The sequence below is a fragment of the Trichoderma breve genome, chromosome 2, assembly GCF_028502605.1.
Source record: "Trichoderma breve strain T069 chromosome 2, whole genome shotgun sequence".
NCBI classification, from domain to species: Eukaryota; Fungi; Ascomycota; class Sordariomycetes; order Hypocreales; family Hypocreaceae; genus Trichoderma; species Trichoderma breve.
The window spans coordinates 6361881-6375477 of record NC_079233.1 but is presented as its reverse complement, the minus strand read 5'-3'; the positions used below and the strand labels follow the sequence as shown (position 1 = coordinate 6375477).

At 51.1% G+C, this 13597-nt stretch overlaps 7 protein-coding genes across 7 annotated transcripts; 2 read left to right on the top strand and 5 right to left on the bottom strand.

Annotated features, from left to right (window-relative positions):
• Positions 1–346: 346 nt before the first annotated feature.
• Positions 347–1164, bottom strand: T069G_04150 (acetyltransferase (GNAT) family domain-containing protein; the record flags this gene model as incomplete). Its single annotated transcript, XM_056171360.1, has 2 exons — positions 347–762; positions 852–1164. 2 exons carry the CDS (start codon positions 1162–1164, stop codon positions 347–349), a joined length of 729 nt encoding a protein of 242 aa, XP_056032252.1.
• A 575-nt stretch (positions 1165–1739) lies between these two features.
• T069G_04149 (tRNA synthetases class I (M) domain-containing protein) lies at positions 1740–3748 on the bottom strand (the record flags this gene model as incomplete). Its single annotated transcript, XM_056171359.1, has 2 exons — positions 1740–2749; positions 2815–3748. 2 exons carry the CDS (start codon positions 3746–3748, stop codon positions 1740–1742), a joined length of 1944 nt encoding a protein of 647 aa, XP_056032251.1.
• Positions 3749–4200: 452 nt separating this feature from the next.
• On the top strand, positions 4201–4659 carry T069G_04148 (uncharacterized protein; the record flags this gene model as incomplete). The annotated part of the gene is made up of 1 exon (XM_056171358.1): positions 4201–4659. The coding sequence occupies one exon, from the start codon at positions 4201–4203 to the stop codon at positions 4657–4659; it is 459 nt and encodes a 152-aa protein (XP_056032250.1).
• A 252-nt stretch (positions 4660–4911) lies between these two features.
• On the bottom strand, positions 4912–5679 carry T069G_04147 (uncharacterized protein; the record flags this gene model as incomplete). Its single annotated transcript, XM_056171357.1, has 3 exons — positions 4912–4936; positions 5010–5512; positions 5626–5679. 3 exons carry the CDS (start codon positions 5677–5679, stop codon positions 4912–4914), a joined length of 582 nt encoding a protein of 193 aa, XP_056032249.1.
• An 829-nt stretch (positions 5680–6508) lies between these two features.
• Positions 6509–7450, bottom strand: T069G_04146 (ahpC/TSA family domain-containing protein; the record flags this gene model as incomplete). Its single annotated transcript, XM_056171356.1, has 2 exons — positions 6509–6828; positions 6997–7450. 2 exons carry the CDS (start codon positions 7448–7450, stop codon positions 6509–6511), a joined length of 774 nt encoding a protein of 257 aa, XP_056032248.1.
• A 1366-nt stretch (positions 7451–8816) lies between these two features.
• On the bottom strand, positions 8817–9963 carry T069G_04145 (zinc knuckle domain-containing protein; the record flags this gene model as incomplete). Its single annotated transcript, XM_056171355.1, has 8 exons — positions 8817–8962; positions 9017–9158; positions 9218–9345; positions 9404–9418; positions 9469–9482; positions 9542–9576; positions 9636–9655; positions 9930–9963. 8 exons carry the CDS (start codon positions 9961–9963, stop codon positions 8817–8819), a joined length of 534 nt encoding a protein of 177 aa, XP_056032247.1.
• Positions 9964–11034: 1071 nt separating this feature from the next.
• Positions 11035–13190, top strand: T069G_04144 (uncharacterized protein; the record flags this gene model as incomplete). Its single annotated transcript, XM_056171354.1, has 2 exons — positions 11035–11122; positions 11176–13190. The coding sequence occupies 2 exons, from the start codon at positions 11035–11037 to the stop codon at positions 13188–13190; spliced, it is 2103 nt and encodes a 700-aa protein (XP_056032246.1).
• Positions 13191–13597: the final 407 nt, after the last annotated feature.

Here is a 13597-nt window from a genome sequence, read left to right as displayed (position 1 = left end):
ATGGCTTTGTTTTTGATATTGTACAAGAAGGGATACTATCTAGCGTTGGATGTTTTGTGATACCAAAGGAAATACTGTTTTATCATAGTTTGCTATACAGAGAAGAATGTCACTCAGCTTTTTCATCTTGCTCTCCTTGACCACGTTTCTTGATTCGTACGGCAATGCTTTTATCTAATCCTCTCCCCCTTTTTTTCCTCCGTACCAACCACGATGCCATGAAAGTCATGAAAAAAATACCTCCATCCCCAGCAAGTAAACACGCACAAAGAAAAATACATCCAATCACGATACATATACACACACACCCAAAACCCAAACCTCACTCTACAGACAGTAAACACTTCTAATGCTTACTCTCATCCTTCTCCACCAAATCCCCAACCCCCAACCCCCTTCCCACAGCAACCTTAATCTTCCTCTCCTTGCCATCCGCCTCCGGATCCCTACCCACCTCGCCCACCGCCTCACCCTCATCCACGCCCTCGCTCTTTATCGTCGCATCCCCCCCATTAGTAGTCTTCTTGCCCTCATCCTTATCCTTGTCCTCCTCCTCGTCGGCGTACCGCTTCGCCAGCTCCGCCACGTCGTCCAGGTCCAGGCGCATGCTGAAAGCATCCTCCCCGTCGGCGTAGTACTTGCTCTCCGTCTTCTCGTTGCGGAAGCGCAGGGTGTCTTCGTACAAGTGTCTCGCGGCGACGTTGGACACGCGGACGTGCAGGGAGACGTATTTTGCTTGGAAAGTCTCTACCATGGCAAGCTCTAAAATTCACATCACAAAAATTCATTAGCACACACAATCCTTCATCCTTAACAAGCAAGTAAAGAGATAGTAGCCAAGAAGAACATACGACTCTGCCTCATGAGCTTCTCCGCAATACCCAGCCTCCTGTGCGTCCTCATGACGCTCAAGCTCGTAATGTGCCCGTGCTGCACGCCGTCCGTGGGTTCTTCTTCCATCTTGGCCAGCACGTAGCCGACGATTTTTGGGTAGTCGTAGGGCCCCTTGCGCGGGCGCGAGACGTCGACGGCGACGAAGCTGAGCTGCGGCCAGGAGAGGGCGTGGTAGAGGTAGTACTTGAGGAAGTAATTTTCGGGCAGGTTCTCCAGGTTGGCGTGCTGGATCAAGGGCAGGTCGGCCGTGGTGAGGAGGCGGATGTCCATGATGGCTGGCTGTTGTGTTCTGTTCTCTGTGTGCTGTACTGGTTCGGTTCGTGGAGGGGATTGCAGTTGATGATGCTGCTTAATATACAGAGAAGGAGGAGAATATAAGGACGATATAATTAGGGACAATTCGGAGGAAAAGAATCCGGTTCCGTGTGTTGCGTGGCCAAAGGAACAGGCAGATGCAAGAGGCAGAAGCATAAGATGAAGCTGCCAAACTCAATGGGCCAGGCCAAAGTCCAAAGTGCGTCTCCCCCACCAAAAGCCTTGTCCGACTGCGGGTCCGCCCGCTTTGGGTGCCAGAAGCTCCAGAATTGCGTATAAGCAAGCATCGGATATAATTTTCTCTTTTCCTCTACGTCAAACTTTATATTCCAATGGCAATATTGTAATTGAATTTCAGAAGTTTAATAGGGGAAAAAAAGTATCATTCATTCTCATAAATAAAAGTCAAACTACAAAAGACTACCTAATGTAAAAAGCATCAAAAAAGTCAATTTCCCTGCACATGTGCACCTTTGCTGAATTGTACATCTATTATCTTCTCTTTTTCTTTTTTTCCTTATTCTCTTTCTCTAATTCTGGTCTACAACTTTCTTCTCGCGGATCGGCAAGTCCTTGCTGACTTCAGCAGACGTCGCCGTCATGCCTCCAGCGGCAGAGGCCTCGTCCTGAGCCTTGGCATCCACCTTGGCAGCATCAGCGGCCTTAGCAGCTTCGGCAGCCTTGGCGGCCTTCTTGGCCTTCTTCTTCTCCTTGTCCTCTTGCTTCTTCTTCTTGGCAGCCTCCTCGGCGGCGCGAGTCTCGGCAGAGCCACCAAACTTCTCCTTCCACTCCTCAATCTTCTTGTCGTCTATCCTGGTGAAGAGATAGGCGGCCTTGCCAATCTTGTGGCCGGCCTTGATGGCGGTGGGCTCCCAGGTGTCGGGGATGAACGCCAGCTTGGTGTTGAGCTGCTGGCAGATGGAATCGCTCGTAGAGGGCATATACGGCGAAGCCACAGAGGCCAAGAGGTGGCAGAGGTTGAGAGCGAGACCAATGGTAGTGTGGGTTCGCTCGGGGTTCTCGGCCAAGTTGGCATTATCCAATCGGCCCTGAAGAAGGTTGTTGCCTTCCCTGCTAATCTCCATGAAGGCCTTAACACCAGCACGGATGTGCACCTTCTCCAAGAGATCGACATACTCCTTCAACAGCCCGTTGACCGTCTCGGTCCAGGCGGGGAAGTCAAAGGTGTCGTCCTTGTAAGAAGGGTTAAACTCGGGGACAACGCCGTCCAGCTTGGCATTGACAAACTTGACGATTCGGTTGACAAAGTTGCCAAAGTTGGCAAGCAGCTCGCTGTTGTTGGCCAGCTGGAATGCCTGCCACTCGAACTGGGTATCGCTAGTTTCAGGTCGGTTCGAGAGCAGGTAGTATCGCCAGACGGAGGGCGAAAGGCCAACTTCTCTGGCCTGGTTGCCGAAAACACCAATGCCTCTTGACTTGGAAAACTTGCCGTTCTCGTAGTTCAAGTACTCAGTGGTGGAGAGGTGGTTGAGCAGGGTCCATTTGTATCCGGTACCAATCTCGGATCCAGGGAAGATGACTGGCATCATACTCGTCAGTCTGCATTTCACTTAAAAAGGACATTTGGAAAAATGTTATACGAACCTGTGTGGAAGGGCACATTATCCTTGCCCATGAACTGATAGAGGGTAACATCATCGGGATTCTTCCACCACTGCTCCCACTTGTCGGTATAGTTGGCCGTGATGGAAGGATAGCCGATGCAGGCATCAAACCACACGTAAATGACCTTCTTCTCGTAGCCAGGCAGGGGAACCGGCACACCCCACTTCAGATCTCTCGTGATACTGCGGGGTTCCAGGCCCTTTGTCAACCACGACTGGGTGATGGAAACGCCGTTCTGAGGCCATCCATACTTCTTGTGGGCATCCTGGAACCACTTGTCAATCTCGGGCTGCAGCTTCTCCAGGCGAATAAAGACATGCGTCGTGTCGCGAGGGACGGGAGTAGCGCCGTCGACCTTGCATCGTGGGTTGATGAGCTCAAACGGATCCAGCAGGCTGCCGCACTTGTCGCACTGGTCACCTCGGGCATCGTCGTAGTTGCACTTGGGGCACGTTCCCTCGACGAATCGATCCGCCAAAAAGGAATCGTGCTTCTCACAGTAAGGCTGTTTTGTCGTCCGCTCCTCAAGGAAGTCGTTCTCGTGCAGCTTGAGGAAGATGTCCTGCACAATCTCCGTCTGCTTCTGGGTCGAGGTTCGGCCAAAGTGGTCGAAGCCAATCTCGAACCAATCATAAATCTCCTTGTGCTTGACGTGGAACTCGTCGCAGAGCTCCTTGGGGGTCTGGCCCGTCTCGAGGGCCTTTGTCTCAGTGGCAGTGCCGTACTCGTCTGTGCCGCAGATGTACAGCGTCGGCCGGTCGCGAAGCTTGCTGAAGCGAGAGTAGACGTCGGCACTGAGAACACTGCCGACAACGTTTCCAAGATGAGGAACGTTGTTGACATAGGGAAGAGCGCTGGTAACCAGGACGTTCTTCTTGCCCTTGACGGGCAAGATGGGATTTTCAACCGCCATTGATGCGATTCCGATTCGACTTGATTGCTTGCTGTTGACTGCTCAAACTCCAAACTCCAGACAAACAAGGCCGTCTCTATCGATATTTATCTTTTCTGTGAAAGACTCCAAAAACAAGCGTCACGCGATTGTAAGCGACTAACTCGACCAGGGTACGGTAATCAATCAATCAATGAAAGGCGCATGTGCAAAAAACTATTACAAGATTGACAATTCGAGTCATCGCATTGCCCCGCTATCGCACTATGGCTAATGGCGGGGTGTGTCACAAAAATTCTGCCGCCGCTAGCCTGTGTCTGTTTTGGGCGGGTGGTCAAGAGCCTTTGGGGGCGCATATTGAATTGCTAATGCTGAGACTCGGAAAAGATACTCTTTAGAGAAGCAAAACAACTTGAACCTTTCATACAATATTATTGTGAATTAATCCCAAGTAAAAACAATAATCACCAAAGATGTCTTCTGATCCTCTCGATGATGTCTTCACTCTGGAAGACCGCTTCTACACCCAAGGCTACAACCAAGGTGTCGAAGATGGTGCCCGCGCAGGAAGAATAGAAGGCCGCTCATTCGGCATGGAAAAGGGCTTCGAAAAGTTCCTCGAGAGCGGCCGCCTCGCCGGCAAGACTCTCGTCTGGGCAAACAGACTCCCCAAGAACACGGCCCAGCAGGCCAACTCTTCGGAAAAGAACACAAACCAGCAAGCCAACTCCTCAGAAAAGAGCTCAGAAACATGCACGCTGCCGCCGCTGCCGAGCAATCCACGGCTGGAAAAGAATGTCAAGCTCGCTTATGCTTTGGTCGAGCCAGAGACCTTATCTACGGACAACAGCGATGAGGCTGTGCAGGATTTCGATGATCGGGTCAAGAGGGCGCAGGGCAAGGTCAAGATCATTGAGAGAATGTTGAACTGAGATGGAGATTGTGATATCATTGAGACGGAGATTTATACCCGTGTTGATACTCTGCAAAAGGATAAGAGCGTCACCGTATACATCATACACATAAAACAGCCCCAAGGCATAGAATTTTCAGCATTCGTGGAGTTATGGCATCAGGCTTAGGAATATTAAAGGAACTGTGGGAGTTTATAGGAAACAAAAATGGGAAATTCTAATCTTTCTTCATCTTATCTGTATTTACACAAGTCGACCCTATTGCCCGTCTTATTTGAACGTCCTGGTAGGATAGCTATATCACCCAAATATTAGCAAATCTCAGTCCCATTCTTCAACCACGGCCATGTTAGAAACAAGAAACTTACCCTTCACCATATGTCTGATCCTCGTTGAGCTCGTACTTGTGCACATCCCATCCTCCAGCCGCCAGAGCCTGTCCGCTCGGCAGCGGCGGCAATCCATTGACGAACACGTCCTTTGCCACATCCTTGGGCGCCTTCTCCAGGAACTTGGCCAGGCCCGTCTCGCCCTCCTTCTGCGCCGCAACGAGAGCCTTCTCGCCGGCCTCGCCAATCAGCTCGACCTTGGGCTGCGCGGCGCTTCCAACCGTCAACAACGACACGACGTCGCCCTGGGAAACGACGCTGAGCTGCGGGTACGCGCGACGGACATCACGCTTCCAGTAGGCGTTGTCGGCAATGTCGCCAGCGGGAAGAGTGACGGGGTCGTCGAAGCTGAGGGGGTCCAGGCCTCCGGGCGTCGGGTTTCGGAAGTAAGGGTTCAGGGGAACACCGTTGGAGCGATTAGGATCGAGGGCGAAGGCCTTGCGGACGGTCTCCCACAAGCCGGTGGACTGGAGGGTTTGTTTCTGCGGATTTCACGTCAGCATCAGCCTGTTGAACGAAGCCGCAAACCAGAGTTGAGCGTAAATTGACGCCAATTGGCGCTGAAGGGGGACGGGGCCGAGCAGGTATTTCGAACCTTTGCAATGGAAACAACGCCTCCAGCAGCCTTTGCTGCCGCCTGAGAAGCCATCTTGCGTGAGCGATGGGAGAGTCTCAGTGCGATATGTCGAGTGTCGTCTGGGAATTGACTCGGCGTTGGTTGATCTCAACGAAGCAGAGCAGTGTTAGCGATTCGGCTAACCGAGGCTTTGCCGATGGCTTCCTTCTGGTTACCCTGCAGCCGACAAGAGAATATCGGGGGTTTTCTCAACGAAGCCAATTGAGCCTCATCGGATAAGAATGAGATGATGAAACCTTGAAATTACTATTATTTGGGGAAAACTGTGTATTTATTGAGTCCATTGATGTTTGTAATTGTACGGTGCTATCCGAGCAGTACTAGGGGTCCTGTTTTGGGATACAATTCTACAGCGGTTCTTTAGAACTAGAGGAGTTGGTTGAGTACGGACAACGTCATTTCCTTGTTCTCCCCTGCGGTGCCGTTTTCGATAGATTAATTGATTGGTATCTATTCTTTGATTCTCTCTGAATATGGAGTATCTATCATAAGTACCAATTGTTGAAATGTCCCATAGAATGACACAATCACTTTCCCAAGGACAAACTCAGCATCATCTCCCTGCACCGCTGGGGGCACAGTAGCCACATATGGAACATTTTCTCAGTAACCAGAACAAAAAAGAGCGAATAACCGGATCAATTCGATACTATCCCTCAGGAGACTAACGAGCAATACATACGATAACAGTGGGCCCTATACAGATTCCCAGTACCAGTACACAAAGAAGCACGCTTGCTATCCCTGACAGCCATCAACTCCCACGCCAACTTGTAAAAAAAGCAAGACGATTAATTTTCAAGATACACACAGCATCGGTACAAAGAAAGCCTGCCACGACTTAGTTCTCTCCCTTCAACTCCTTGACCAGAGCCTTGACTCTGTCCACGGTGGCAGCAGGGCCGCCAGCCTCGGCAACGAGCACCTTGCCCTCCTTGTTGACAACAAAGACTCCACGCTGAGTTCCCTTAGGCTGCTTCTTGAGGCCAATGGCGTCAATGAGAGTGGCTTGGGGATCGCAAAGAAGGGGGTAGGGCAGCTTCTGCTTCTCCTTGAATGAGGTGTTTGCCTTGGTGGAATCAGTGCTCAGACCGTAGATGGCGAGGCCATCAGCAGTCAGAGGCTCATAGGAGTCGCGGAAGAGGCACACTTGGTTGGTGCCTGAGAATTGTCTAGTCAGTATACGTGTCGCGTAAAAAAAACCTTGATATCAAGACAAGAGCGCGGATAAACGCGTACGAGCCCAAGGGGAGGGCATTGGTTGCATATTGAGAAGCAATCTGCGCACAAGAGCTCTGTAGAAGAAAAAAAAAGACATATAATACTTACATCCGGGTGTCGAAGCCTTGGGGTAGGTAAAGAGGACGACGCCGCTCTTGCTGTCGTCGAGGAGCTTCTTCAGAGAAGTCGTCTCGCCATCATTGGTCTGGATCTCGCCGCCAAATCCTTCGAGGTCAATGACATCGCCAACCGCGATCTTACCCGCAGCAGCAGCAGCCGGCTTCTTCTTGTCGTCCTTCTTGTCGTCCTTGGACTCTTCCTTAGTGTCGTCCTTGGTGCTCTCCTTGGTGTCCTTCACCGTCTCTTTCTCCTCAGGGGCTTCCGGCGCAGACTCGGTGGCCTCGTCGTCCTTAACAGGCTTGTCTGCCTTTGCACTGGGCTTCTTCACCTCATCCTTGGCCTTTCCAGCGGGCTTCTTGGCCTTGGTGGCCACCTTCTTCTTGCTCGGCGCGGGCGCGGGCGGCGCCACGGGGGCTTTGCGCTTGCGCAGCTCAACAGGCATGATATTGGTCTGGCGGTGCTTTGTGGCAGCGAGTTTCCCGATTTTTTGGTGCTCCCGCAGCTCTCCTGAAGGATCAGAAGGGAAAATGACACGTTGTACAGGTCAACAAAGCTGCGCAACGCGGTTGTGAGAAGGAGGCGCTGCAGTAAGCTAAGAGGAAAAAAAAAACAAGAGAGAAGGTCTGGGCCTGGCCTGGCGGTCGTTGTGACTGACAGCCCTGGGCAAACCACAGAAATTCTGCCGTCGCATGCGATTCCTACTCCGTACAAGCCACCTGCCCGTTAGCTGTGCAATTGGCCCTGGCAAGCTGCGGCCAATCAAGGGCCTGGACCGCGCCGTGGGAGCTTGTCGAAGCTTGGACCATTTGCTTAACGCGGAGCTCCATTTTACGGAATGTTGCCGTTGGACTGGGGTTTCCGAGATAGTGACAGTGTCTGACAGGAAGTCTCCGTAGCGCTCCGGGTCTTGGGCCTTGATTCGCCCGTGGATGCGAGGGCAGAGCCATTGGCCAGGCACGAATCTCTAGTTGCTGCTGCTGGTTAACCGAATAAACTACAGGCACTGTTGGCGACTCGAGTAAGCACCGAATGCTGTTGCTGGGGAAACAGCTGTGCCGTACTGATCTATCTAGCATGACTTGCATCAAATCTGCAGCTCCGCGCGCAGGGTCTATAATTGGCACCCGACATGTATCACTTGGCCACGGCGCGGCTTGTGCCGTTATTATCGCAGCACTGATCCTACCTAGGCACTGTATATTTGCCGGGTACACGCAGGCTGTGAGGAGTCGGGTCACACCATACTGTAAGTCGGCGGCATCACCACATCCCTGGCACATGAAACGAGAGCCCCAAGTGTATGTAGACTTCAGCAACTTTAATGCTGGTGCATTCATCGTCTTACTATCAACAACGTACATCGCATGCTTTTTGGCCTTTCCTCTTCAGAAGTAGAGTCTGGACGTAAAGTCATATCAAGGGAAGAGATATCTTTGTCTTCCAAATATCCTCCGTGACAAAACCACAATATTGGTTGGCAAATTTGTGTATCTTCCCTCCCCATTGTCAGATCATCAGCCGCATCGAAGGCATCATCCCCAAGACGTTTTCAATTTCACCGTGTTTCAGCATTCGAGCCGAAAACCTGCGTAGCCTCCAAGCACTTAGCAACGTGAGTTGCAAAATAGCTGTTATATCGTCGCATGGACCATGCCGAATCAACTTTTTGGCCGCACCCTAGAAAATGCGCGGAATAAAGACAAAAGGAAAGAGAGGGCCCGGATGGACCATCATCGTGGGTATCATAGCTGCCACGCCAACTTCCTCTCCATTAACAAGCCGTCATGGAGAAAACAGCTTCCGCCATTTTAGTTAGGGCACTGAGCCTGAACGTGACCGCTCTGCTGGCACTTGTAGCAGATCTTCTCGCCTCCAGCGGACTCCTTAGGACAATCGCGGGAGTAGTGGCCAGACTCGCCACAGTTGTAGCACTTCATGCCGTTGACGCACTCGCCTGCATCGTGGTCAGTAGGGGGTTCCAATGGTGATCAGGAAAAGTGATGCATACGAGACATGTGGCCGTAGCCACCGCATGAGTAGCAGGTCTTGCCGGCACCGCCGCCATAGCCACTGTTGCCGCCGTAAGAGTTGCCGCCGAAGCCACCGCCAGACTTGGGGCAGCTGCGGGCAATGTGGCCCTTCTCGCCGCACTAAGGAACAAATGATTAGGCCAAATCCAATATAAATGCCAGATTATTCAATTGCGTACCTTGTAGCACTCAGTAGACTGGCCGCCACCAGCACCTCCGGCCTGGGGGCAGTCGCGGGAGATGTGTCCCTGCTGGCCGCACTTGTAGCAGGACTTGTTGTCCTTCATGGGCTCAGTGCAGTCACGGCCTGGGCAAAATTAGTGGGTGAACGGGAGGAATGGTTAGTCAAAGTTGTCGGGGCTTACTGATGTGACCCTCGCCTAAGAACTGTTAGTATAAGCAACGCCAGTGAAGTTTAGACATTACGCACCACCGCAGTTGTAGCTGACAAAAAAGTTAGTAAATCAGTCGACTTCTCATATGACAGAGATCAAAAAACATACCATTTAGCAGGGCCTTTGCTGGGGCAGTCACGGGCCTAAAAATTGTGTGAATTGAGAGCCTTGTTGAAGGCCTGGGCATGAAATTTCACTGTACCTGGTGGCCGGTAGAACCGCCTGTTTAAACTCGTAAGTGACTGAACAAACAGAAAGCAAATTTGAAAATGAGAGCAGAAGCTAGAAGCTCGATGTATTCGAGAAATGCTTCTTTCCAGAAGATCAATCATGTTGTGGTCACATGAATGTGGTGAAAGCAGTGCAGGGAAGGTTGGAGGGGCTGACAGGAACCTCAAAAAAATTCAAGGTACCTGACGGAGCAAAAACGCGGGGGAATTTCAGGTGAGGTAGTACAAGTGGCAATTCATGAAACACGGGAGAAAAAGAGACTCACAAGAGTAACACGCTCCTCGGGGAGTGTAGTCCATGGTTGATATGGCGATTGGAGAAGAGAAACGGGCTGCGAGGGCGAGTTGATCAATGTTAGCGACTGTATGTGAGCTTTGCGAGGTGAGCCCAAAAATGCAAGGCGATCTGCCGGCCTGAGGCTGAGGGGCAACAGGCGACCCATTTCACAGCGCTATATCGCATTGCCCACCAGGGCCAACGATGCGAATCGTAGAATTGAGGGCATTCCCCGGGTCGAGGCGATGCCGTGAAAGAGACGGTACTTACTGGGTAGTATAACGGTCAGGAATGAAGCGTCGAGAGGCTGTGGGACGAGAGTGTTGATTCCACAAATCGATAATTGGAAAAAAAACGTGTAGACGAAAAAGGGAAAAGTTTTTGACGATAACCAGCTATTGGGCCCTCAGCCTAGGCCGGTCTAGTGCGCTGCTGGCGGTGGCCCGCTAAGCACAGGCGAGCGTGGGAGGCCCTTGCCAGTCGGCGGAAAAATGTTGAGCCGGCTTTCGCTGTGTGTGGAATGCGAAAGCCGAAGCTGGAGAAGCACCAATTAAGCTTCAGTGGCAGACGACGGACAGGCCTGACATTTGTGTCAAATATGGATGTTCTGAATTTCTGTATCTTTACTAGAAGTGACATTGAACAGGATACTAATGGACTGGAACAGGATTTGGGAGATGCGAGCAACTTGGTTTCTAGTATTCTAAAGTGTAGCCCTACGTATTTATACAAGATGCTGCTGCAACACAAAAATACTTGCTTTCTCATTGGCGGCTCTCAATTGAACCGAAGAGCCATTTTTGGACTTCCCACTGGATTGAAGCATATACATTCCACTTGAGTCACAAAAAGTAGCATACTTTACGACGGAGACTCCAATATATCAGTGTAAAGCATCATCTCCATTCATCTCGTGGGGCACGTGTCCAGGCATTCTTCCAGGCAGCCTTAATGAAGGTCACGTGGCCTGGCGTTTTCCCCAGTTGTTGTGGCGCGGTTTGAGCCGCGGGAGCTTCACGGTCTTGTTTATTAGCGTCAACAATAGCAGCTGGCTTCACGGCCAACCACAGCACGACTCAATTGCGACCCTCGAGATGGACAACTGGTCGGAGAAAGGCCGGCCAGCTGTGCAAGAAGCTCTCAATCATGCATGGGAAACAATAGATCGTGAGATCCAAGATGGTACGTCGCAGCGCTACTTATACCGGTAGCTACGTCGTATTAACGTGAAAAAGAGCTCGGCCGGAGGGCCGCGAACTACGCCGCGATCAATGAAACATTAAAGAGCAAGCTGGCCAATATCGAAGCACTTGAGAACGAAAACAGGAATCTGCGAGCTCAACTGGCAACTACCTCTTCGAGTCCTCCCTCGACAGAATTAAATACTTCAATCGAGAATGCAACATCAGCAGGCAGACACGCCCCCACTTCGAGTATCGCGATCGCCCAGCCGGCTTCAACCTCTTCAACAACAAAAGCACCTCTTCCAAACATTACTCCCGAAAATGCCGAGCTTTTCAAGTCCAAAATGAGATTCCATGCACTCTCAAACAATTTCAAGGTGGCAAAAGAGGCTCTTCGAAAGAGGAAGGATGAGCGTGACTGGTGGATGGCGCGCGCAAAGAAGCTGGAAAGACAAGCCAGGGCTGCTGAGGAGAAGCACGGTATACGGATTCTAGAACTGGAAGAAGCCGACGAACCCCATGCAATACATAGAACAGGTCTCACTTCTGATAACCCGACTTCTGATATGCCACCGCCAACTGTCCTGGCAACGCTTGATAGCGACCACAACGCCAATGTAGATGATGCACAGCTGCAATCTACTCAAGGCGATCCCGACGAGGCAGAGTCTGAGGATCTGCCTCCTTTACCCAAGAACGGCCAAGACCAAGATCCGGTTTTCATTAAGCCAGAACCATCTTCCGACCTTCCAGTAGTAGTGTCTGAGAGAAAGGTGAAGAGGAGAAGAGTTGAAGATGCGGGATATACAGCTACGACGACCCCAAGGATCAAGGCCGAACCAGAGGATTCTAGTCCTATCGCTGCCTCGGAACACTACCAGTTCAACATCCAGGAAAGTATCGATCTTGACGATATCGCGCAGAGGATAACTACTCCCCGAAAGCGCAAAGACCTAGAAGTTTCGGCTGTCGAAGATGCAAACGAACCGACATCTCCAGTTTCTAATACAGTTCAAAGACCCGGCTATGTACGACTGGGTGGAGTGAAGCAATTGGCTAAGGATACGCGTGGTTCATCTGTGCTCACGCCAATAAGCGGCAATAAAAGAATTCCGTGGGCCGCTGATGCGGAGGAAGCTCCCCTGAAGGATACATTGGCCCATGGAATATCAGTTTTAGCAGAAGGTGGCACTCCCTATGGGAAACAAAGAGTTGAGAAGAGCTTGAAAGCCCTGCCTACGCCGACTTCAGTTGCCAAAGGCCTGCTGGATACGCTGCTGAATAATTCAACTCCCGAGAATGCGGCCACGATCTCGCGAACACCCCAGGCTCGCCAAACAGGCCGCATTTCTCCTGAAGATACGCCTCTTGACCTTCTTTTCCCTCAGCCTCGAGAGCTGCCCTTCGACAAGATGATGCGACATACTAAGAAGCATCAAGATTTGGGCGCAGATGTAACGACACCTTCTAAGAAATCGGTCAAAAAGGCGCCTGGTCGAAGTAAATCCCCGCTCAAAAGCAGGGGATCCGCCTCTGGTCTCCGTCATAAGCCCCTGTCTGAACTTCGGCTTGATGATTTCAAGGTTAACCCCTCATCAAACGAGGGGCACGATTTTGCTTATTCGGAAGTTGTCAGAGATAAAGATGACAGAGCAGCCCTACGAGGCTGTACAGACATGCATTGCTGTGGGAAGCATTTTAGAGCATTGGCTGAATCACAGCAGCCAAATCCACCACTGACGGCAGAACAGCGACAGGAAGAGCAAAAACTGCTGGAGGGCTACTTGGGTGAATTTGCCTACCGACTGGCATCCATGACAAAAGATGAAAGAGCTGAGTTGTGGATTGAGGCCAAGACCGAAGAGCTGGCCAACAAATACGGCAGACATAGACATCGCTTCTCTCGCATGCAGTCTCCACCCGGATTTTGGAATGCCGATTTCCCAGATACACAAGAATTGGCAGCGGACAAAGAAGAGGCGTTGAGGCGAGAGAAGCGTACAATTGCAGAGAGGTATAGAGAAGCCATGCGCCCCGGTGGCATGTGGCTATTTAGAGACGAATAGACGCGGCAACACGTCATGAGGCAAGAAGCATGAGGAAAGGAATCGAGCGAGCGGGCAAACAAGCAAGCATTGGCGTCTAGTTATCTTGGCTGAGGGCGGTTTGATCTGAGATTTGGTGTACACTGGATTGGCGCTATGCTTTTATATACGGAGTACTAAGTGTTGACTTGCAATAGAACTAGACACAAATATATGGATAACTCTTATTTTGAAGTACATATCAACGGCTATCTTCCATGCGCAACACACAATCAATTACCTTTATAGTTGTATATTAAGTTATCGTATCTCATCTCTAAATCGCCGAACCCCGTAATGCTCCGTACATCGCATCCCAGGCTGCCGGACAATCCTCGGGACGATCCAGTCAGCGGAGTGCACGGATGCTAAGACGATCTGAGCACGCT